Consider the following 21,268-nt stretch of genomic DNA (forward strand, 5'->3'; position numbering starts at 1 on the left):
CAACAGGAGATGATTTGTACTATGCTGCATCAGCACCACCCTTGATGGTGAGCCAAGCTGTCCTCTGTATAATTAGCACAACAGGCCAGATGCCCCTCTCCACCACAGCATGTGCTAGAGCCATCCCACAGCATCCCACAGCATGTGCTTTGTACCAAACCCAAAAATCCAAATCCTTGTGGGACCTAGTCCTCATCTAACTCCAGAGGGCTGGTGTCAAGCCCTCTGTATGGGGAAGCCATCAGCTCACCACAAATCCATGCTTTGGAAATGTTTTCCCTTTGGCACTGCATTACTCCAGAAAGGAAACAAAAAGGTTTCTGTTTTGCACAGTTCCAGAAACACTCCCTCCCCTTGCAGAGGAGCAGCTTACCTCTCCAGTCCTACCTAAGGCTGAGAGCTGCAGCACGATGGCACCTGTGGCAGGAGCAACATCTTGCCAGCATTTCTGGCCTCCAAGAGCAGCCCTACCCAAACACCAGCCACAGCAGGGCAGCTAAAACCCTGTTATACGTGGGCCTGACAAATGCACAGCTAGGTCTGCCTCAAGGGAAAGGTGATCTCACTGCCTTGGAATGCACTCCAGCCATGGAAATGGAGAAGTTAGCCCTACTGAGGAGAGGTCCACCAATTTTAAAAGAAAAAAAAAATTACACCAATTTTTCCATCATGAGCTGGAAACTTCTGGACCCTTGGCTTACGAGTTTTAGCAAAATGTAACACAAAAATACAATTCTGAATTCCAGAGGCTTCCTGATATATTCTTGAAACCAATGATTCACTGTTGTGATATACAAGATAGACTGCACTTGGAAGGAGAAAAAAAAGCAGCACCTTTTAAAGATTTATCTAAGGGGCTTATTAATATTTAACAGGGCACCAATGCGGCAGAGCTTAGAGAGAACAAGCAAGATAATCCAGTTTCTTGTAGGACTTGGCCAAGGCAATTTTAAGTTTAACACAGGGAGGGATAAGGGAAGCAGTTGCAAGCACCACATAAGGGGCTGGTCTGGAGAAATGAAACAGAACAGGAATGCTAGGGCAAGAAGGTGGCTGAGCAAGCAATAAAGTACATTTAGTGGCAGTAATACTTGCCAAAACAAAAGCTTTTCAAAATGGAGCAGGCAGCTGCCATAAAGCAGCTCATGTTTTCAGGTGACACTACATTTCCTGGGTGTTCGTTCACCACAGGAAGAAGCCTGTCCTTTAGCAGGAGTCACCTGTGTCCATATGAACATTGCTCTGTCCTCAAGCGTTACTGCTGCTCAGGGAGCTTCTACCTGCTCCAGGCATTCCTGTTCCACAGGTGCTTTGCTCCTCAGGGGTGCTCTATTGTGTTCCCACACACACACACCCAGGGTTCAAAAACGAGTACTTGCAAAGGTCAAAATAGGGTTCAAAAACCCAAACCTCCCAATTTCTGAAGTGCTGTGCTAATTTACAGAGTACATAAAGGGGCTGGGATAGATCTCACTGCTCCTGTTGACTAGAATTCAGCTCACCCGGTCCCTCCAGGGCCACTTCAGAGCTCATCTCCACCCTAGTGAGAGAGTCCATTCTCCAGCAGGCTCTCCTAACCCAGCAAAAATTTTTCTCAGTTCTCCAGATGGGCTTATGGAGTGAACTAGAAAAGTCTTGTGGGCTGTCAGCCATTTCTCAAGCTCACTTTCCCTGAACAGCTTTCACAGCTGCTGGTACCAAACTAACACGAATCCTGCTTGGAAAACACATGTTCCAGGCTTGTCACACTGCATGCTGCATCCAGGAGAACAATTTGAGCAGAAGGCTCAGTGTGGCTTGTGCTTTCACTTATTACTTTGGACACCACTGCAGTGTCCTTTAACATAAGGCTGGCTCCATGTGCTTCCTTCTCCAGGGCACACGTGAGTGACTCAGCCAGAGTTCTGTGCACATCAGACCCTCAAGATGAGATCTCAGGCTTATGTCTGACATTAGTCAGGGAAGTAGAAATAAAGCCTGATGAAAATCAGGCAGGAGGTAAGTTTTAAATATCATCAAAATCAAAACCAGGGCAAGGTGTGTTCATGTTAAACTCTTCAAAGGTCAAAAGGGATCACCTTCAAGTTCCTGGCAGTCAGCACCAAGGCAGGAGCATGGACAGTAAAAGGAGGAGGAGAGACCCCATTCCATGAGCAGCCAGTGTTGTCACACACTGCACTAACACCTCCAAGGAGGGGACACCACGGTGTAAAGACACACGGAAGCCCTGAGCCCAGCAAACAGAGTCAAGCACCTTCAGAAGGGATGATCACAATCTTTTCCCAGAGAGCTGCTGACAAGCCATCACCACAGGCATCTACAGGAGCAGTGGGATATCCATGCTCTGCCTCCACACAAGGCTCCAGGATATAATGCACAGCCAAGCAGCTGATAGTCTTTGAGAAGGCTCCATGGTCACCTCAAGGTTTGTTCTTTGCAAAGATTAATTGGACAGACATGACCAAACACACTTGAGAATGCAAGCTGAAAGATTTAATATAGTTATTTCTGCCAAGGCTTACACATCATATTGGAAGAAGCCCTCTTCCCCCCAAAAATGGATTTGGCGCTTTCAGTCTGAATCTACAGGCATCAACTCAAAAATCTAACTGATGGAAATTACAAGTTAATGTCTTTTAGGGTAATACTATAAAGTCTGACTTTGACATTTTATCATTGTAAATATCTGCCTCATTGATTTAAATAGAATTACTATGCCACTTCTTAAGGTCTCTCACTGCCTTGTTTAAAATCTAGCCATCATTTCAGTTTGTGGGCTTCAGAGACAAAATAATCTAAAGAATCAACAGCTTGAATGCATACCAAAATCACACCAGGTATATTAAGAACAGAGTTCCATTCTCAGCACAGCCTTCAGTGAAAATAGACTTTCCTTCGCACATACAGAGTATGTAAAAAAAAGGAGCTTTATAAAGAAATTGAGCTGCTTTTTCCAAGAAAAATCAACCATATCTTTTTCCCCAAATGAGAAAGAGTCTTGTAAAAGATCATACAGTAGAATCATTACACTGAAGCTGCTGAGATAAGCTTTATGATAAGCATTATCTTTTTGAGAAACTGATCCGAACCTCACTCATTTTGAGTTAATTGCGTATTATTTGTTACAGTTGTTATTGTTCCCCCCACAGCTGCAGGCATTCTTCTCTCAAACACACTCAACATGCATACTCATGATTAATGTTATTTTTAACATTTCTGGACAGCACTTAAAAATATACAACCCACTCAGACTGGCTTAGCACGTGCTCCTCTGAGCCAGGCTGCCATCGTCCCACCAAGCCGATACAGCAGTGCAGGTGTATCCCAGAGACATAAGTAATTCAAAAGGTTTGCTTTTAATTCTTATGGATATTTACATACACACCTCATCACAAAAGCATTCTTTAACCCATGACTGGCCTCTAGTTTCAGAGGTTCAGCTTTTCGGAAGTTAATATTAATTCAATTCTATACACTTCTCTAGGAGGAGCCAATGTGAAATGCTGGATTAATTTTGCTACAGCTTCTAGTTACCCAATTTCTAAAAGAAGTATTCACAATGTGGGAAGCTTTTATTGCCCTAGACACATCCATCTTGTGCAAGAAGGATCAGAGAGCTGTTTAAATGCAGCCTCAGGACACAATGCAAAACAAAGACTTTGAAGCCTCCACGTAACCTGGAACAAAGCTATGCTGCTTAAATGACTGATGTTGACTGGACACGGTTAAACAACAGCTTTACACAGCTCATAAAACATGAGCTAATTTTAACTTCATTCTTTGCCTCCCCACAATTGCCAGAAAAACTTTTAAAAAGCCAACTTTGCAGCTGAAGAGACAGAACAGAATGCAGCTTTTGGAGAGACAGCAGAAAACTGCAACCCTCGCATCACGTGTGACCACCCGCAGATACTGGAGCTGCTGCACATAACTTCAGACACTGCATCTCATCCTGAGCAGCCTTTGAAACAGGGAAGGGGAAGGAAGAAACAGCAGCTCTCTAATGAGGGCAGTAAGTCCTAATAACATACATGGGAAGAAACAAAGAAATTTCCAGTTCAAGCCGATTTATCACTGAAGTGACATGTTTCAGAAGGGAAAAAAACCAAAACAACTGACAAATCAGCACAGGCAAAAAAGGAGCATGTTGCAATTATTGTGTTGCAGTCAGTGCTGTGTGGGTGACAACAGCAATACTGAAATATGCTTAGGAAAGAGGAAAGGAAGCAAGAAAGACTAACTGTGCCCCTTAAGCCCTGCTTGTTAGGACACAGGGATGTTCTTTAGTTCAAAGGTTCCTGAGAAGGTTGTGAAATCTCCTTTGACAGCTTCCAGAAACAAAAATACACAAATACCCCACTGCCCCAGTTTCTCAACACATTGGAAGCCTTTACATAATGGATTGACACCAAGAATTCCAGCTGCTTCACATACAACCCATACTGAAAATATGAAAAAGCACTGATGAATGTAGAAACCTCTGCTCTCCTAGGTTTAAAAATAAAATTAAAATAAAATACCAGTTTCCAGGTATTTCCTACTAGTATTATCCACACCAATCCCCAGGACTCACCCTTCCTACCATCGCACATCTTTGTTCCAGTACAACTTTTTCACAAAGCAGCCATGTAAAATATTTCTTTCTTCAGAATCCTACACACACTGATCAGAAGTACAGCAGAACTTTATTCCTTGAATGAGGAAGAACATCCAGTCCCAGTATTTGGATATCTGCTTATAAAAGTTACTTTGTCTTTTTATTTAACCTGTCTTCGTACCTAAGCAGGGCACCAGTTTCAGGTTACTGAAGGAGAAATGTTAGGATGGAACAGGATTCCCGAGGACACTATTTGTGCAGCATTTGTTCCACAGTAAGACTACCTCAGAAACAAGATTTAGAACATTCCAAAAGGATTTAGTAATAGTTAAAAAAAACAAAAACTATGGAAGAATTAACCTGCTGTCCCATGGCTTTGCTCTTGATAGCTATTAGAACAGCCTTAGTGCTCTTCCTGCTGCTCCTACCCCTCTCCAGAGGCAGCTGGACACATGCTTTACCTCTGAGGCAGCAGTGAGTATACCCATCAATTTTGAGGTCAAGAGGACAAACTATAGAACTCAGAGGGCATTTTCATTAAAAAAATACCTGGAATTAGGGCATGTAACATTTTAACCAAATTGCCTAAGAGAATATTGGGGTAAAAAACACCCTGTTGTCACTTGAAGCTAGAAGCACTGGAAAAGCATTCTCACCTGAGCTGTAATCTTTCAGTCGCAGGTCCTTCACAGGTGTCCCATCAGGCCCTCGGAAAGCATTGAGAATCTACAGGAAAAACAAGATCCACTTCATCTCCAAAATCAAACCTTCAAACCTAAGGTACTTGCCAATGCACATTTCTGTCTCTCCAAGAGTTCTATTCTTTCTAGATTAAGGCTGCTACAAACTGACACACTTTCCAGCAGTACCTGAGAATTGTTACTGAGTTTTCAAAGTATTTTTGGGTTTTGTTTGAAGAAATGAGCACCATTTACACCACAATTCAACTGCTCAAAGGTTTATTACACTGGTTTCAGCCAGACTGTTCAACTCAGATCCTTATTTAAGGTCAAAGATGTCCTACTGCCTTTAAGAAAATCAAAGTACAAGGGCAAATGTTCTGAGTCTTATCATCCTCTGAAGGACAAAGTTCTTTTCGTGAGTTCTCCTTTATCAAGCCTCAGAAGATGATCACTACAGCTAACCCTAGCAAAAACTGCTGCATGTAGGGGCTCTCATGCCTAGAACTTTCACCAAATAAACAAAAAAAAAATCCCAAAACTGAAGTCCTAATTCATAACAAATGGAGCTACTTTCACCTTGTAGCCCACATAATTTTATGGGGGTTTTTTTGTGGTTTTTTTTTACTAAAACCAGCAGGAACAGCAGATATCTTTTCCATCTTTGTAAGATCTCATTTAAGCAATTTCAAGTAACTAAGAACAAACAAGTTCACTTAGACACTACTTGTCTTCTGAGCCCAAAATAGTAGTAACAATATTTGGTATATATAAAGCAGTGATGAAGTAAGGCATGTTGCAGAGTCTGGAGTCAAGGCTTCTAGCTATCAACACCCCACATGCAACCACAGGAAAACTCATCACTTCTAGAACCCCCAAAAACCCAGAATAATCAGATAACAGGTAACATTGCAGTGACTTCTAAATCTGGATTTTCCCCTGGGGAAATGAGAGACCATCTGACATGCATTAACCAGACTTAAAAGTGGTACTTTAGAAACCCTCAACAGAAGTTTCTGGATGAGAAACATCCCACTTACATCATCCTTTGTGGCAGTTTCAGGCACTCCTCCTAGTCGAATGAGCTTGCTTGGCTTCACATACTTGGGGCAGGTCCGGTAATCTTGGTCCTTGAGTTCATGCAATCAAGATGGTTTTACAAATGAGAGATGCTGGCTCACAAGATACACAAGCAGTAGCAAAACAAAGCTGGGGAAAATTCAAAGGCAAAGGCCCATAAGCAGCCTGACTCAAAGCTTTAACCCCTGTTGGAGATTTAGGGAGTTCTGGAGGAGCTCTTCACATGCTCACTGAGCTGTATAGTAAGATCTAGCTCCAGGAAAATAAAATGGGCAGATCACATCTCTCTGCTTTCCAGCAGTGGGAGATTCAAATTCGATAGTAGTTATTAACTCAGTAGTTACCACTACCTTCAGGTATCCAAGATAAACCTGAAGGAAAACAAAGTATGTATGAGATAGTAGTACACAGGCCCAGCCAAGGCAGTTGCTTCTCTCTGATACTGCTCATAAGCAACATTCAGGGCAAAACAACAAAATAAGTTTATCTGTAACCACTTCAACCACCCAACACCCTCTGTCTGGCCATTTTCAACGAGGGGACTTTCTGAACCAAAGCTGGTTCAAAATATTTAGCAACTCTCACTTGCTAAACAGCACTTCTCTTGAGAAGTATTTCTGAAGTAGAAAGGGTGCCCATTAAATAACTTGGAGCATAGAATGATCTCAGAGAAGGATGGTGAATTAGAATAAAACTGAAGTGGCAGGATATGGATGAAGACTCCTTCTCAACTCCTTCCATTCTTTGGCCAACACACATTTAACAGAGACATCAATTGACAAAAACACCTACCTGAAGGTTCTTATAGGGCCTAGAATCTTTGCTGGGTTTTCCTTCTGCAAAGGACTTGCCATGTTCATAATCAAACATTTGCTGCCCCGGCAGCCGGTGATCCACATCACGATATTCCATGTTCCGATAGTCTGTATCTTGCCTCCCAAGGAAATCCAGGTCACCTTCACCCTTTAACCCAAGATCAGAATCGGATCTTTGCTGCTCCCCCCCAGAAAGCTGCTGCTGTTGCTGCTTGTTAGCAAAGGTCTGAGGTTGCTCCTCTTGGTCCTGAAGAGTAGGAAGAGGTCCGCGGCTATTTTGGAAATTGTGCGAAGTGTCATCTTCAAGACCCAGTCCCAGGGATTCCTCTTCTCTGGCTGATGCTTCTGAGTGTTGAAATTCTCCTTTTTGGCTACCAAAGGGACTTCTATCTAGACTAAGTGCAGACTCATCTCTTTTGCTGGTGCTTAAACCAGAGCCCTCTCTTTCTGCTAAAGGTACAGCAGATTGGTTGTGCCTAAAATCTACAAGGCTTTGATCCACAGGAGGCATTTCCCTATCTGAAAAGTCCATGGGAGGAGCCACATCTCTGCTCCTAAAATCCTGATCAGATCGGGATCTGTGCCTATTTCTGAAGTCTGAAGATGGTGCGTTCCTGTTTCTGAAGTCCAGATCAGAGGTGCCCACGCCCCTGAAGTCCAAATCAGGTACTTCCCTATTTCTGAAGTCTGAATAGGAATGTTCTCTGCCCCTGTAGTCTAACTCAGACATGTCTCTTGCCCTAAAGTCTGAGTGAGGCCCATCTCGACCTCTGAAGTCGAAATCGTAAGACCCCCTTCCCCTGAAGTCTGATGGAGGTTCCTCCCTGCCCCTGTAATCCATATTATGTGCTTCCCTATCCCTGTAGTTCATACGGAACGTGTCCCTGTTCCTGTAGTCCCCTGAGGGAACATCCCCACCCCTGAAGTCCATAGGTGGCCCCTCTCTCTCCCGGAAGTCTCCGGAGTACATATCCCTGCCCCTGTACTCAGAAGGAGGTGGCTCCCTACCTCTGAAATCCATCTGAGACTCGTCTCTGCCCTGGAAGTCAGACGGTGGGAAATCCCTGCCCCTGAAATCGTGGTGCCCATCCCCACCTCTGAAGTCACTACGTGGTCCATCTCTAGCTCCATAGCTGAAAGAAGGTTCCTCTCTGTTGGCAAACTGAGGATTGAGGAGGCCTGAGAGTGCCTGGATATCAAAAGGAAGTGATTTTCTGCCAGAGAAGTTGCCAGAGTGTCTTTCTTGACCAAGACTATCAAGGGAAGGAGGATATTCCCTGTTCCACCCGGGAGCAAACCTTTCTTCTTGGCTCCCACTGTAGAAATAAAGACAGTATTATTCATAACGTGCTTAAGAGTCTGAAATCTACACAGCAGCACATTCTTCTCTAAACTTTTATAGAGCTGTGTAACAGTCTAAGATCCGCAGGAGATATTGATGTTTGGCAGTTTAAGATGAGGCAGCATACGACAGATGTGAGAAAGTAAACTTGGGTGCTCCCATTTCAGCACAATTTCCAGAAGCACTCAACAGAGAATACCTGCAACATTAATGGGTTAATGATGGTAGCAATCCACATAGTCCTGCACTGCACATGGCTCTGCAGCTGTCTGAGGTGCCAGCAGCTGGTGTGTTGGTTCATTAGCATCACCAGCACATGCCTGTGAGGAACCGAGGAGCTTAAGCTCTCTGGGCAGTATGGAAACAACTAAATTAACACACCTTCCTGAGGCACATGAAAGCAGAGGTTACCAAACAGGCTTTACTGACATGCCACAAAGACTCATTTATGCTTCCTTGTGCTGGAGTCCAAACTGGCAAATTCTGAAAGCCATCAGTTCACTGAGGGTGCCTCACAGGACTATGCCAACAATCAACATCCAAGATATCCCTGTGCTCGTGCCTCCAGACTGTCGTACACCGAGTTCACAAGACTACAGCTATGAGCTCTCCCAGTATCTCCATAAGAACACTCAGGAAGAAGTTTCCTCTTAAGGGAATTGTTCAAAATCCAATGGGTTGGTTTCTTTTTTTTGGTTTTGTGGTTTTTTTGGGTTGTTTTTTTTTTTTTTTTTTTGTGGGCTGGAACTATCTGATTTTTCATCTAAGCAAGGCTCCAATGCATTTTTTAAAAAACAGAATGATACAGTATCAGCACATTTTAAAATAACACCAAATGCTACCCAAAGCAGTGGACATTTTCTTAAAATCTAAAGCAAGTCATGTTGTAGCTCACTCTGAGCTTCACTATAGAATCACTCACCAAGATTAATCAAAGCATACACAGATTTCCTAAGGTACACGATCCATTTCACCTTCATGTAGAATAGCAATTAAAACTTGGATCAAGGTCAGCATTCCCCACCCAATACATTAAAGAATGATGCCAATAAAATCCACTTAAAAATCATTAGAACAGCACTATTGATATAATTACAAGACACAATCCCTCCCTCATCAACACTGTTCCTACATGTTCTGGAAGATACTGATTTTCATCAGCTTTCTCCACACATTACAGTAGACAATTATTTGGAGTATTCTTACAGCAGAAACCTAAGGTATGCCATGAGCAGTACCTTTATCAAGCTGATTTTCAAGGGACTGAGGTGCACACATGAGCAAACGATGAAAGAATGATGCACAACAGAGGAAAATTCTAAATTTTAGTGGCTTCATTTTTATACCCAGCGCTCCCTGGCAAACACAGGTCTCAAGAAACAACCAGAGGAACACAAACTAATATTGTGCTGTGCAAGTCAGCTGCACACCAATCTTTAAAACAGTTGCAGTGACATTCAGAAATTACTTATGAAGGAGTGTACGGGAATATAGACTTTTTGCAAGTGCATGTAGTAGTAAGACAATGGGGAATTGGTTTAAACTGAGAACGGGTTTAGATTAGATCCTAGGAGTAAATTCTTCCCTGTCAGGATGGCAAGGTCTTGGCACAGGTTGCCCAGTGAAGTTGTGGATGTCAAATCTCTGGAAGCGTTCAAGGTTAGGTTGGACAAGCTTGGAGCAGCCTGGGATAGTGGAAGATGCCCCTGCCCACACCAGAGATTTAGAACAAGACGGTCTTTAAGATCCTTTCCAATCAAACCATTCTGTGATTATATGCTGCATGGACTTATCAACCTCGTGGAAAGAATTAAACTCTCAAAATTTTAATAAAATTGTGTGTGTAGTCAATGTGTCAGTATTTCTGAACTAATTTTCTCCTCTTACAGATGTTAAAAGCACATAATACCAAACGCCACACAGCACATCACATTAACTCACAGCAGCTAAACTAAGTATCACTAGAAAAGATGGTGTGGAAGACTAGAAATATTAAAAGTAGCTGTTGCTTAAAAACAAAATTAAAAATGTCATAGAAATGCAAAAACTATCAATTAACTTCTTTGTTCTCTAGCAATCATAATTAGCTCCATAGAGATCTCACAACTTCTACCAAAACAGTAAACAGTGAGTTCCCAAGGCTTATTGTATTTAAGAATCTTCCTGAAATAAACTATACATTGAAGTGCTTACCGAAAAGACCCCATTCTGTTGCCTTGTCGATGGTTTCCCCACATTTTGATCTTGTCTGGTAGGCTTCCAGAAATTGTTAATTCACTCTAACAACACCCAGACAGCACAACCTGTTGAATAAACAACATGATGATAAGCCACAAGGCAAAGAACACACATGACATGAGAAAAACACTGCTGGTTAGAAGGGGTATGCGTAACATCTGATCAGGATCCACAGATACACCAGACCACACATAGGCATGAATGAATTCAAGTGTTGCACTTCTCCACGTTCAAATTTGTAAGTGCCAAACGACTCCTGAAATCAAACTGTCAATATGGTGGGCAAACAATTTGATATCTGCTTTGATTAACATAGAGCTTTCCAACATACTGTGCTGTCTGACACTATTCAGGGTGCAGCTAGAAATGTGAGAACGCCACCATCTATAAACAACAACGACCACTGCCGAACAACAGTTTGCAATTAATGTTTAATCCAAACTATTTTTGCCAAAAGCTCTTTACTGTTCAAGGAAATGATCACCACTCTTGGTCTACCATGGAGACTCTGCCCTCAGAAGTATGTAGATAACAGAGGAGGTTTTTTTTGCCAATAAATCATGACAGGCACTCTTCTCCAACACTGTCCTCATCAAGCAGAGTGACGTAAGTAACACTTGCCTCAACAGAAATCTAAAATTTCATCCACTTCCTCCCACCAGCGGAGAAGGTGAGGATTTCCTGGCGATAACCAAAGCCAGGACTTGAAATAGGAAGTACTTCCGTCTTTCCAAAAGAAAAAAGAGGCTGCAGCAGAGCATGGAAAGAACTGAGGGAGATGGCAACCTGATGGCCTCAAACCTGCTCTGGCCAATCCAGCTGCAGTGGTGCAGGAGGGCTGTCATAACCAGACCAAGGCTGGGAAACATGGTGCTTACACACTGTTCCAAAGTGGGATTATTTACCTCCAGTGGTTGAGGGGACAGAGGACAGTGCAGACAGTCACTGCCAGGCCTGGCTGGAGAGCTCTTGTCAAAGAAAGGCACACAAAGTCCTGTTTGTTCTCCCTTCCAAAGGTCAGCACTGCCATAGCAGAGGCAGGTCAGCAGAGCAGGTTATGACAGATCTTCCACCAGGGAGCAATTCCGGATGCTGCTGCTGGCAGTTGTCTGTACCAAGGAGCTGAGGGAGCTGCTGTGCCAAAAGAGAGTCCACACTCTTGCCAGGGTGCACTACCCCCCAGGGAAGGCTCAGGTGGGAGCCAGGACAGCAGGTTCTGGCAGAAACCAAGCATGCAGACACTGAGGAAGGCAACCTGAGGAAGGCAACCAAGCATGCAATCCATCCACCCCAGTGTCACTTCCAAAGAAACAGGTTCATTCCATTGGCCACTCAAGCCTGAGAGTACCAGTCTGCTTACATTTTACATGGCTCTTGATAAATAACCACCCTGGTCCCAAGAATTTCCTCCATCTTTTTCAGAGGAAAAGTTCTCTTACTAAGAGAACCAAGAGCACACTCCCTTCATGATGGGGGCAGGCAAAGGCAGATGGTTGCTGTTGTCAGCCAGTCCTTTCATCCAAAATCTTTTGCAGCCTGCAGACCTCGCATTTCTTGCTCTTCCCTTCTGGATTTCCCTCCCCCATTCCACTTCTCCTTAAGTCAACAACCTTACCAACACTTAAAAAAAAAAAAATAAAATCCCTTGCCAGCTGGGAACTGTTTAGGCATAATATTCAAATTATCAGACAAAAAAAAAAAAAAACCAAAAAAAAAAAAAAAAAAAAAAAAAAAAAAAAAAAAACACTGGACAGCTACCAGGCCTGGCACAGACCTACTGAGCCATGCAGCAACCTCCGGGAGTGTGAGGTCATGGTTCAATAACACAGGGAGCAACACTGGCTCCAAGAGCCCCCACTCAGCCTGATTTGCTCCCTGCCTCTGCCTTTGGCAAAGCACTGGGTGTAAGTTGTGCCAGCTTGTGCTTTTCTGGGTCTGCACCACGGATGACCCTCAGAAGAGAGTTATATTTAACCCAGGTCACTCCAGTGATACGCTTTACCACACAACTCCACAAACAAAGGTGACAGCAAACTGCAGGACAGGGACAGAAGGCTCTTAGCCTGGCTTCCACTGACACCAAGATCTCCTGAAGGTACACCCTGCTACAATTGCTCCAAAAAAAGCACACCGTGATGAGACATCGTGAGGATTCACCCTTCTGCCATGGGCAGGTATCTGCCAGCTCCACTCCCACCTCCCAGCTCACAGGTAAATGCTGGGAGACAGGTCAGTGTGAGTGAGGCTGTTTGCCAAAGACACCCCAGGCCAACAGCAAATCATGGCAAAAAGCCACCTGCGTGCTGGGAACTCTGCATCCATTAGTTCTGTCATGCTCTGCCCACAACCAAGTGTTTGAGGAGATGGAAACAGCCCAGTCACTGGCAGAGCCCAGACCAACAGCTCTCTAGGACAATAATGAGCTGTTACAATTACCCTGAACATTCAGGAGGCAAAGCCTCAGCTCCACCAAAAATACAGAAGGCTCAACTAAAGAAGGAGAAGCTCTTTTGTGGTTTTAGTTCCTCCAGTGACTGGTGGTCACACAGCCCTTCCAGGAGAGGCTGGTGGAGCTCCAGATGCTCCCTGGCAATTATTCCCAATGACTTCCTCAGGACCGTGCCCCTGCCCTCCCCAGACAGCCCTGGCAAGGTTCCTGACTCCACTTCCCAATCTGCCCATGCCAGCCTGACAGCAAACTCTTGGAGCTCTTATACCAATTTATATCTTGCTATGGTAAAATAATGGCTTTGATCGTGGGGATTGTGCAGCTGAGCCACACTAAGCAACTGGTCTTCTGGAGGACTAAATAAAGACATCTGTCAAGGGGCCAAGTGGGAAACGCCAGCACAGCCCTCAAGTGTCTCCTCACCAATTTACACCCCACTTCACACCTTTTTTCCAAATATGGGGGAGAGAAGGGTAATTGGTGACAGACTGGGTGCTATTTTCAGAAAAATACTCTGATATTCAGAGCTTCTCTCCAAACAGATTTTTCCAAGACTTGGTATTTATAGAGCATGAGGAAATCAAACACAGAACTACACACAAGAAGAGAAAAAGCAGCTTGCTGTGGAACAACTTTCTGTACTCAGTAAAGTTTTTGAAAGGTTGAAGAAAGGAAAAGGCCTCTGTGAAATCTAAGTACTGCAGGAGGTACAAGAGAAAACTATTCCCCAAAGCTACAGAAACTGCAAGTAGCCAAGAAAGCCAGTTACATCCAATGTTAGTTAGAGATCCCTAATTCAGAAAAAATATCAAAAGCATGTCACTGACATGCGGAAGTGAAGGGAGAGGGAATCATTTTGGCTCTGACAGGTGTCAAACTGGAGGATTTTCATTTTAAAAAAGGGGATGTGCATACTTTTCATCTGTATGATGCTTCTAAAAACATGCATTAGAGACAATTAGGTGAATTCCTAACACACACCCCACCCCATTACTATCCTGACCTTGCTTGTCTCAAATGACTTCACAAGTGTGTTCCCAACCAGTGGATGTTGGGAAAGACTCTCACACTACCAAGACCCTACCAGGATAGGAAAGTGGACTCCACCTTCAGCAGCATTGCCAAAAGTAACACCACACAGCAGCAGCAACACCAGCCTCTTAAGATGCCAATTGTTTTTAAAAACAGAGCACGGTGGTCACAGTCATCACTTCCAGTCGCTCAGCCTCCACCAGAGCCAGACCACATCCTGCTTCCACCTAAGCCTTTACTCACAGCCCAAAATCCCATTTAGCCCATCACTTGGGATTGAATCCACTAACACACAGCTCCCATCAGATCCCTCTGCATCCCAGCACGAATCCAGCCCACTTTGGTCCATCCCTTTTACAACCACAAGCATTCCGAGATGGACACACGTATGGCCTGGTGCAAAAAAGGCCCTAATCTTGACCAGGGCCTCAGAACAACACTGAGATATCCACAAACACACCACAACTGCTGACAATGACACACACATGGCAGGCCCCAACACTACCATGTGGGATACCGTACCCTGATCCAGGGGCTGAGCACCCCAACCCCACAGCCCACATCCCACTAGGGCATGAGGAGCTGATGGAGACACCGAGCCCACAGCACACGGCTGCGGGCCCACACGCCAGGCCCTGCTGCTTCAGCGCCCGCAGCGGGCCGCCCCAGCCTCTCTCTATTCCTGAGCCACGGGACCTCAGAACAGACACCCCCCCCCCGCCGCCATCCTCATGGACCCACAGCCTCCCCTCCTCCACCCCGGGCAAGCCCACCCCGGCAGCCCCTCGGGACACTCCTCGCCCCTCTCACCCCACTGGGCGAGATCCCCTTTATCCCAGGCGACCCCCTTTATCTCCCGAGAGACCCTCATCACCTACTCCTCCTCTTCCTCCTCCTGCTCCGCCGCTCCCGCCTCGCACAGGCCCCACGGCCGCCACGGCGAGAACCCGGAACTTCCGGCTCCCTCCTCCCGTCGGGCACCCAGAGGACGCTGGGAATTGTAGTCTCTGTCGCCCCGTTCCTGCCGCCCCTTCTCAGGCGCGTCCTTGCGGCTCACGGACTACAACTCCTATGATCCCCCTTGGAGCGCACCGCCTACAACTCCCATGATGCCCCGCGGCGGGTCGCCGCGATGGCGGGGGTGTCGCCGCGGTCGGGGCCGGGACCGGCGGTAGGGCGGGAGGTCACCGCCCGCCGCCGGCTCCGAGCCCTTTTCCGACCCGCCTAGGCTGTGCCCGGGGGCTGCAGGGCGGCCCCGGGAGGAGCCGCGGAGGTGGGTCCCCGCGCGTTGTCTTTAAGAGGGGTCCTGGGCCTGGGTCGTGCCGGGGCTGCAGGAGCGGTGACACCTCAGCGCTGAAGGGAGAAGGGTCGGGCTGGGTCCGTGCCGGGCCGGGAGGCTCCTGGGGTGAGTCTCGCCCGCGGGAAGGTCAGCAGGGTGAGGAGGAAAGGTGAGGACGGGGCCCTGGTCCGCTCCCCGGCACCCTCCAGGGCTGTCACAGGATTTTAGTGGGGTGTCTTGCTCCCCCAGGTGTGGACGGGATCCCAGTAAGCTCCCCGGCGCTCTGCAGGACTGTCACGGGCTCCCCGAGATGTGCAGAGTCCTTAGCTCTTCCCCAGTACTTTGCAGAGCTGTCACGGGGTTTTGTGGGGTAAGGATTTAGCTCCCCAGGGGAGCACAGAGCCTTGGCCAGTTCCCCAACACCCTGTCCCAGGTTTGGGGGTGGGAGCTGCATGAACTCCCCCAGGTAAGGACAGGGCCCTGATCCACCCCGTGGTACTCGTCAGGGCTGTCACAGGACTTTGAGGGGGTGGTGTGGCTCCCCCAGGTGCAGCATTAGTGGGATTGGATTTGGGAGCAGGTGTGCTGGGGCACAGAGCAGAGCCTGGGCTCACTGAGCTCCCCTAGCAGCCGGGTTCAGGGGCACAGGCTCCTAGCCAGCCTGGCCTGCCTCCTGTTGCTTTTGCTTGTGCTCACTTTTGGGCTGGTTTTCCCCCAAGAAGGGGAGGAAGGAGCGGGCTGGAGGCATGGCTTCTGCTGGAGAAGGCACCCAGCTCCTGGAGTGGTGCCATATGTGCTCACAGGGAGTGTCACCGGCCTTGTCCCATGGCAGCCACCTAACCCGGTCCAAGGAGGGTCATAAACCCCTCCCTTTGCAAACACAAAGCCTCTGGGATTTCAGGTGTAGGGACCAGCCCCATCCAGGGCCTTGTCCCTTCCCCCTCACTGCACAGGGAGACTGAGCAGCTTTCACGGGGGAAATTGGGGTCAAGCCTGGATGAAAGGTGCCGTGGCCAGGGGCCTGGAAAGAGCTGGGGCTGCATGAGAGAGGAAATCCTGCTGGATTAGAGCAGCTTTCCTGACATCTCACCAGGGCTCGGTGCTGCATGCTGAGCCAGCGGGATTGGGCCACGGGTGCTGGCCCGGCTCCACTGGAGAACAGAGCATTTCAGGGCCTGCTTTGAAAGTGAGGGGACACAGGGGTGACACTGTGGGTCACATGCAGGTCCTGCCCCAAGGAATGGCTGCAGATGTCCATAAGAAGAAAAGCTGGGAAGTGCCCAATGGGTCCCTGGCGCCAGGAGATGGGCAGCACACAGAGAGGTCCGAGAGCCCCACGCCAGGGCTGGCACAGGGCACGGAGCCAGGTATGGAGCGCAGCTCACCAAGGAGGGAAGCAAGGGAGGGAAAGAGCAGCTCCTCATGGGAGCTGGGACCTCCACAGCCCTGTGGGAGGGGCAGATGGGCCCACTCCTCACCAGCAAGACCCGCACCCACAGGGTGCTGCGGGATGGGGAGAGGAGGCAGGTCCCCTCTGCATCCTTCCCCCAGTGTGGGGGACACGAGGACGGATGCTGCATGGCCCGTTGTTCCAGGGGCGGGCCAGGAGGGAGCCATGTTCGTGCACACCCGCTCCTACGAGGACCTGACCAGTCCTGAGGACGGGGTGGCTGCGGCGCAGAGCCCAGAGGAGAGGCGGGGGGAGCCGGCCGAGCAGAGCAGCATGGAGCAGATCAGCAAGGACTTCAGCGAGCTGAGCACACAGCTCACAGGCATGGCCCTCGACCTGGAGGAGGAGATGAGGCCGGGCAAGGAGGGGAAGCTGGAGCCATCCCCGCAGACCACCCGCCGCGACTCGGTGCTGTCGGGGAAGGAGGAGGAGGACGTGACCATGGACGCCTGGCGCTTGCACCGGAAGCACGTCTTTGTGCTGAGCGAGGCGGGCAAGCCCGTGTACTCCCGTTATGGCTCTGAGGAGGCCCTGTCCAGCACCATGGGCGTCATGATGGCCCTGGTGTCCTTCCTGGAGGCTGAGAAAAACGCTATCCGGTCCATCCATGCAGGTACTGCCCTGGGGGGGGATGGGATGGGGGGGTCACAGCCTGCCCATCCGTGCGCTTGCCACCGTGGGTCATGTCATCTGTCCCCGGAGACAGATGGGTGTCTGGGGGGAGAGGCTGCAGCCTGGCTGTAGCCCTGGGCAGCCAGGCTCACAGATCTGCCCCCGGGCCCCCGGGGACTCCCTCCCAAGCAGATGGCTACAAGGTGGTCTTCGTGCGGAGGAGCCCGCTGGTGCTGGTGGCAGTGGCACGCACCCGGCAGTCGGAGCAGGAGATTGCCCACGAGCTGCTCTACATCTACTACCAGATTCTGAGCCTGCTCACCTGGACCCAGCTCAACCACATCTTCCAGCAGAAGCAGAACTATGACCTGCGCCGGCTCCTGGCTGGCTCCGAGCGCATCACCGACAACCTGCTGGACCTCATGGCCCACGACCCCAGCTTCCTGATGGGCGCCGTGCGCTGCCTGCCCCTGGCTGCCAGTGTCCGGGACGCTGTCAGCAGCAGCCTGCAGCAGGCCAAGGCCAAGAGCCTGGTCTTCTCCATTCTGCTGTCTGGGAACCAGCTGGTGTCTCTCGTGAGGAAGAAGGATCAGTTCCTTCACCCCATTGACCTCCATCTGCTCTTCAACCTCATCAGCTCTTCTTCCTCTTTCCGGGAGGGTGAAGCCTGGACTCCCATTTGCCTCCCTAAGTTCAACTCCAGCGGTTTCTTCCACGCCCACATCTCCTACCTGGAGCAGGAGATGGACTTGTGCCTGCTGCTGGTCTCCACTGACCGTGAGGACTTCTTCACCGTGTCCGACTGCAAGCGGCGCTTCCAGGAGCGCCTGCGGCGGCGGGGGGTGCAGCACGCTCTGCAGGAGGCCCTGCGCACCCCCTTCTACAGCGTCGCCCAGGTGGGCATCCCTGACCTCCGGCACTTCATCTACAAGTCCAAGAGCTCTGGGCTCTTCACCAGGTGAGGCCACGGGGAAGCCTCACCTGGTGAGGCCATGGCATGTGGCATGGGCCAGGCCCCTTCTTCAGGGGGTTAATGGGGTACTGTGTTCCTGCAGCCCCGAGATTGAGGCTCCCTATGTGCAGGAGGAGGAGAAGGAGAGGCTCTTGGGGCTTTACCAGTACCTGCACAGTCGGGCCCACAACTCTTCACGGCCCCTGAAGAACATCTATTTCACAGGCCCCCGTGAAAACCTCCTGGCATGGGTAAGGCTGTTGGTGGGGTTTGGTGAGCCTGTCTTTTCTGGTCCTGCGTGGTGGGGAAAGGGGGTGGTAACACTACACAGCACCAGCTCTGTGGCCCCCAGGGAGGACCCCAGCCTGTGCATGGTCTTTTTGAAGGTGAGCCTGCCCCTGTGTGAGGGAGGGACAGGCAGGGGTAGCAGTGGGAGCTGGTGAATTCCAGCACCAAGGGCTGTGCCATGCCCTGTCGTGATCTCGGTGCCGTGGAGAATACCCACTGTGGGGCAAACTCCAGGGTTTAGTTCTCCCACTGCTGAGCAAACCAGATGCCACCCATTTAGGATACCCCACTGCCACTTTTTGTCCCTGCACTGGAACCCCTCTGCCCATTGCTGGTAGCCCATGGGGGGAAGATGGAGTGCCAGCCTCAAGTGGGGCACAGTCCTGTTCCCAGCATGTGTCCTGTTCCTTCTCCCAGGTAACCAATGCCTTTGAGCTCTACATTTGCTACAGTCCCCTGGGGACCAAGGCCGGCGCCATCAATGCTGTCAACAAGCTCATGAAGTGGATCCGCAAGGAGGAAGACCGACTCTTCATCCTCACACCCCAGACGTACTGATGGGCATCACGCAGGGCATGGAGCCAGCTGGGAGAGCCCCCGCTGTGCTGGGGAGCCCATTCCCAGGGATTCCCGGGCTGTGTGTCCAGGGGAGAGGGCATGGTGGGACCCCAGAGCACAGGGAAACCCCACCTGTGGGACTGTCCAACCTGGTTGTTAGAGATGGGTTGCACAGGGAAAGGGAAGGGGATGAACAGGACTTTCTCTCAGCTGCAGGCAGTGCCCCAGCTGGGGGTCTGCTCTTCCTTCACATTCCCCAGCTCCATCCCTTGTTGTGATGGTCCTGGAGTGAGGCTGCTGGTACCCCAGGTTACTAGAGGGGAGCAGAGCCCCAGGGTCCTCTCCTTGTGCCTGCCACTTCCCTTCCTGTGGCTGGGCCAAGGGTGGGGGTCCCCAGGGGAGATGTGGCAGCACTCAGGGGAGCCCTATGTTGCTGTGCCCACAGGTGGCGGGTGACACCGTCCAGGCGAGGGACAGGGCTGGCCTGGGGCACACACTGCTCCTCTCCCTGCCTTGGGGGATCTGGATCCCCCAAGTGCCAGGGAGCCTCTGCAGTCCCGGAGCAGGTTTGTTTGCCCCCTTGGCATCTGTATGAGCCTGGACCCTTCCCACTGTGGCTGTGAAAAGGTTATCAGTCCCTGGGGATGCTGGCAGGCAGGGCGGGTCAGCCTGCCCCAGCTGGGACAGCAGGGTCCTGCTCACCTCACCACAGGGACACAGAGCCTCTCCAGAGAGCCAGAGTGCCGAGGTGTTTGTCAGGGTGTTTGTGGGCTTGTGGTTCTGGCTGTGGGTAATGGATCCTAAAGGGGCAGCTCAAGCACATCTCCTTGGAGATCCCCCCAGTACAGGGCCATGGTACTCCCCAGCCCATGGAGAATTTTCCCCTTGGCACGGGAGCACCTGTCCCCCAAGCCCAGCCCCTCGATCCAGCTCCCTGACCCCCCCAGGCACTGGGGTGGGGCTGAGCACCTGTGAACGGCCCAACTCCACGTTTTGGGGCTGTCTGAATAGTGCTGGAATAGGTGTCAGAGGAGGGGCAGAGCCATCAGCGTGACACCCCGGCACAGAGGGAGCTGGGAAGGATCCGGCAGGGCTAGCACAGGGATCTGCTCCTGTATTTATGGTCCTGCCAGAGTGTAATCGCTTGTCTTTGCTCATAAACATTATCTGGACCCTAAGTTGTCTTGTCACATTCCTGTACGTTCGGTGGAGTGGGAGGATGACCAAACTGGGCAGGAAGTTTGTTCCAAGTTTTGGTACGGTGCAGTCCAGCCCCGGGGATCTGCTGGGAGCCAGGAAAGCTGCCTGGGAGTGGTGCGGGGCTGCCGGGGTTGTGCTGGCAGGAGGCGGCGCTGACTGGATATTGGGAGCGGCAAAATCCCCGGGCTGAGCTGGCCGCGGCCAGCTCATGTCGAAACCCAGCAGAGGCTCAGCCGGAGGAAGGAGCTGTTGGGTAAGGCCGGGAGCCAGCGGAACTGCCGGGCCTTGCACAACACGGGGCGGGAGCCTGGAAGGGCTGGAGCTGGCCCGGCGACAGGCGCAGGGCATTTTCGGCAGGCTCAGCCTCTCCTGGGACCAAAGTCCTCAGCACCCCGCTCACCTGGAGGAAAGGTCCATGTGCAAAGGTGGGGTTCATGGGCCTAGCATTTCATGGCAGCAGTGCACTTGGAGGGCAAATTCATGTATGGATCGGGATGTAAAGAATCTTCCCATATCCCTGTGAACAGCAATCACTCCCAGAGGTGCTGGCACCTCCTGCCACTGCGCGTAGCCAGGGACGAAAGGGACATGAGACACAGAATAGGCACAACAGAAACAACCCTGACAGCTGCCCTGGCAAAGCTGTGGCTCTCCCAGCCCTGCTCTTTTCTCCCTGTTAGGAACTCCGATGCTGAG

The 21,268-nt window shown here is 49.8% G+C and overlaps 2 protein-coding genes across 14 annotated transcripts in view; one reads left to right on the plus strand and one right to left on the minus strand.

Annotated features, from left to right (window-relative positions):
* Nucleotides 1–15,171, minus strand: part of RBM6 (RNA binding motif protein 6) — a 57,766-nt gene extending 42,595 nt beyond the window's left edge. For 2 of the 8 annotated variants that reach the window (XM_085590142.1, XM_021529169.3), the window contains exons 1-5: nt 15,112–15,171; nt 10,708–10,817; nt 7,150–8,488; nt 6,318–6,407; nt 5,254–5,323 (exon numbers count right to left, since the gene is read on the minus strand). In XM_085590142.1, coding sequence (XP_085446268.1) covers nt 5,254–5,323; nt 6,318–6,407; nt 7,150–8,488; nt 10,708–10,751 — 1,543 coding nt within the window. In that variant the 5' untranslated portion in view covers nt 10,752–10,817; nt 15,112–15,171. Of the gene's footprint in view, nt 1–5,253; nt 5,324–6,317; nt 6,408–7,149; nt 8,714–10,707; nt 10,818–11,657; nt 11,969–15,107 lie in introns of all 8 variants that reach the window. The other 6 variants (XM_021529170.3, XM_021529168.3, XM_085590141.1 and 3 more) reach the window with 5 other exon arrangements.
* A 188-nt stretch (nt 15,172–15,359) lies between these two features.
* Nucleotides 15,360–20,550, plus strand: MON1A (MON1 vesicular trafficking associated A). Of its 6 annotated transcripts, none has more exons than XM_021529224.3 (7): nt 15,360–15,681; nt 15,762–15,882; nt 16,738–16,879; nt 17,108–17,575; nt 17,767–18,532; nt 18,630–18,777; nt 19,232–20,550. In XM_021529224.3, the coding sequence occupies exons 2-7, from the start codon at nt 15,823–15,825 to the stop codon at nt 19,370–19,372; spliced, it is 1,725 nt and encodes a 574-aa protein (XP_021384899.1). In that variant the 5' UTR covers nt 15,360–15,681; nt 15,762–15,822; the 3' UTR covers nt 19,373–20,550. The 6 variants fall into 6 exon arrangements, with proteins under 6 accessions (XP_021384899.1, XP_085446277.1, XP_085446278.1 ...); XM_085590151.1 differs by having other exon boundaries at nt 15,360–15,506; XM_085590152.1 differs by lacking the exon at nt 15,762–15,882 and having other exon boundaries at nt 15,360–15,638.
* Nucleotides 20,551–21,268: the final 718 nt, after the last annotated feature.

Source organism: Lonchura striata, chromosome 12, assembly GCF_050655825.1.
Source record: "Lonchura striata isolate lonStrDom1 chromosome 12, ASM5065582v1, whole genome shotgun sequence".
NCBI lineage: Eukaryota > Metazoa > Chordata > Aves > Passeriformes > Estrildidae > Lonchura > Lonchura striata.

Excerpts from the sequence above, each read along its gene's own strand:
- MON1A (XM_021529224.3), top strand. The coding sequence starts at position 15,823 with ATGTGCAGAGTCCTTAGCTCTTCCCCAGTACTTTGCAGAGCTGTCACG. Across the intron at positions 15,883-16,737 it reads CTGTCACGGGGTTTTGTGGG|GTCCTGCCCCAAGGAATGGC; the intron begins GTAAGGATTTAG and ends GGTCACATGCAG. Across the intron at positions 18,533-18,629 it reads AGCTCTGGGCTCTTCACCAG|CCCCGAGATTGAGGCTCCCT; the intron begins GTGAGGCCACGG and ends GTGTTCCTGCAG.